Source organism: Scomber scombrus, chromosome 24 (assembly GCF_963691925.1).
Source record: "Scomber scombrus chromosome 24, fScoSco1.1, whole genome shotgun sequence".
NCBI lineage: Eukaryota > Metazoa > Chordata > Actinopteri > Scombriformes > Scombridae > Scomber > Scomber scombrus.
The window spans coordinates 702,451-704,633 of record NC_084993.1 but is presented as its reverse complement, the minus strand read 5'-3'; the positions used below and the strand labels follow the sequence as shown (position 1 = coordinate 704,633).

The window sequence follows — 2,183 nt, the reverse complement described above, 5'->3', positions numbered from 1 at the left end:
ACACACACACACACACACACACAGTTAGTTTACCCCACTCTAACAGGAAACAGCTGACTATTATAACATTATATAACTCAGAGTTATTAAATGATAAATAAATAAATAAAGCTTACTTGGTGACTCCGTAGTCGATGCCGATGGTTGCCAGATATTTAGGGACGAACCTTTTCTCACAGTAACGTTTGATGATGCAACTCTGAAGAGAAAAGATTCATAATAAACTGAAATATGACAATTTAATTTAACATTTATGGGTAAATAACACAGTCTGTACTGTTCACAGAGGATGGTGTTTTATATTTAATTTCACAGATTATTATTATTATTATTATTATTATTATTATTATAGACTACATTATATTATATGTATGTTATATTATAGTCTACACACTTCACTGAACAACTGGACACGGCTGCAGTGTTTCTGGCCAATAAACCGAAATGCTTAAATTATTGTTATTTTATTATTATTATTATTATTATTATTATTATTATTATTATATATGAAAGCAGCTGTAATTGCAGAATGACATACTGACATGACCCCAAGCTTATCTATGATCAGTTATTTCCACTGGTGTTGTTTTTCTGCAGGAGGACAGAGAGGGAAGCCTGAGCCAATTAATTATCTAAACTCTTTAATAACTATTCTAGAATATTTTACCCCATTTCCACGACTTCATTTAAATAGTTTAACAAACGGTTTTCCCCCCAGAACACTTTAACAGAGATGATGTCATTTCCTGTATTCTGGAGCCTTTTAACAGGTGTTTAAAAGTAAAGAGATGATGATTAGTATATTATTCATATTAAATGAATCTACTGATTTCTGACAAGTTTTTGCAGCCTGAAAAGGTATTTATAATGTTATTGTGATGTTATTAAATGAACTAACCTCTATATAACATTATGATTAAATTAACTAACCTCTATATAACATTATGATTAAATGAACTAACCTCTATATAACATTATGATTAGATTAACTTACCTCTATATAACATTATGTGATGAATTATGTCTGTATTTAAAGGTATTTATCATTTTATTGTGATTATTATGATTAATGTAACTTACCTTTATTTAACATTATGATTAATTAGGTGAGTATTTACAGGTAATTATTAATATAACTTACCTTTAAATAACATTATGATGATATTCATTATCTTACCTTTATATAACCTTTATATTATGCAGGTTGTAACATTATATGATTAATTATGTCTGTATTTAAAGGCAATTATATGATGATTTAAAGGTATTTATCATGTTATTGTGATAATTATGATTAATGTAACTTACCTTGATATGACTTTATATAACATTTAAAGGTAATTAAACTATCTTACCTTTATATAACATTATAATAATATAACAGTATATTAAACTATCTTACCTTTATATAACATTATAATAATATAACAGTATATTAAACTATCTTACCTTTATATAACATTATAATAATATAACAGTATATTAAAGTATCTTACCTTTATATAACATTATAATAATATAACAGTATATTAAACTATCTTACCTTTATATAACATTATAATAATATAACAGTATATTAAAGTATCTTACCTTTATATAACATTATAATAATATAACAGTATATTAAAGTATCTTACCTTTCCCACCTCAGCGTTTCCCAGGCTGATCACCTTCACACGCAGAGACTTCTTATTGTCTCTTCTCTTCGGAACGTTGGTTTCCATTTTATCTTCAAATTAAATGTTTTAGTATAAACCTTTAATCTGAACCTGAACCTGGATCAGCTGCTGCTGTTGTTGTTGTTGTTAGCAGCTAAGCTAACCGGGCTAACCAGGCTAACCAGGCTAGCTGTTAGCAACACTAGAAAGATAAATAATAAACTGTATTATATTAATTAAGGCTCATTGTGTGTGTGTGTGTCCCAGCTGTGCGTGTATCATCCCAGCTGTGCGTGTGTGTGTTGACACTCAGCACACACACTGCTAACCTCATAGCATCAATGCTAAACAGCTGTTTGGACCGGACACAGGATGCTAGCAGCTAGCCGCTAACAGTTAGCCGCTAACACTTCCGTCTTCTTCTACGCGGGTTTAAACCCCACAGCGCCCCCAGCCGACCAGACCGCGGTACTGCAGGATAAACTTTATATTAATACTACTATTAATAATAATAATAGTTTTTGG

General features: G+C 29.9%; 1 protein-coding gene across 1 annotated transcript in view; it reads right to left on the bottom strand.

Moving 5' to 3' along the window:
- The window catches only part of dnajc27 (DnaJ (Hsp40) homolog, subfamily C, member 27), a 4,413-nt gene extending 2,411 nt beyond the window's left edge, over positions 1-2,002 (bottom strand). The window contains exons 1-2 of the mRNA XM_062414845.1: positions 1,638-2,002; positions 117-199 (exon numbers count right to left, since the gene is read on the bottom strand). Of these exons, the coding sequence (XP_062270829.1) occupies positions 117-199; positions 1,638-1,724 (170 nt within the window). The 5' untranslated portion in view covers positions 1,725-2,002. The remainder of the gene's footprint in view (positions 1-116; positions 200-1,637) is intronic.
- Positions 2,003-2,183: the final 181 nt, after the last annotated feature.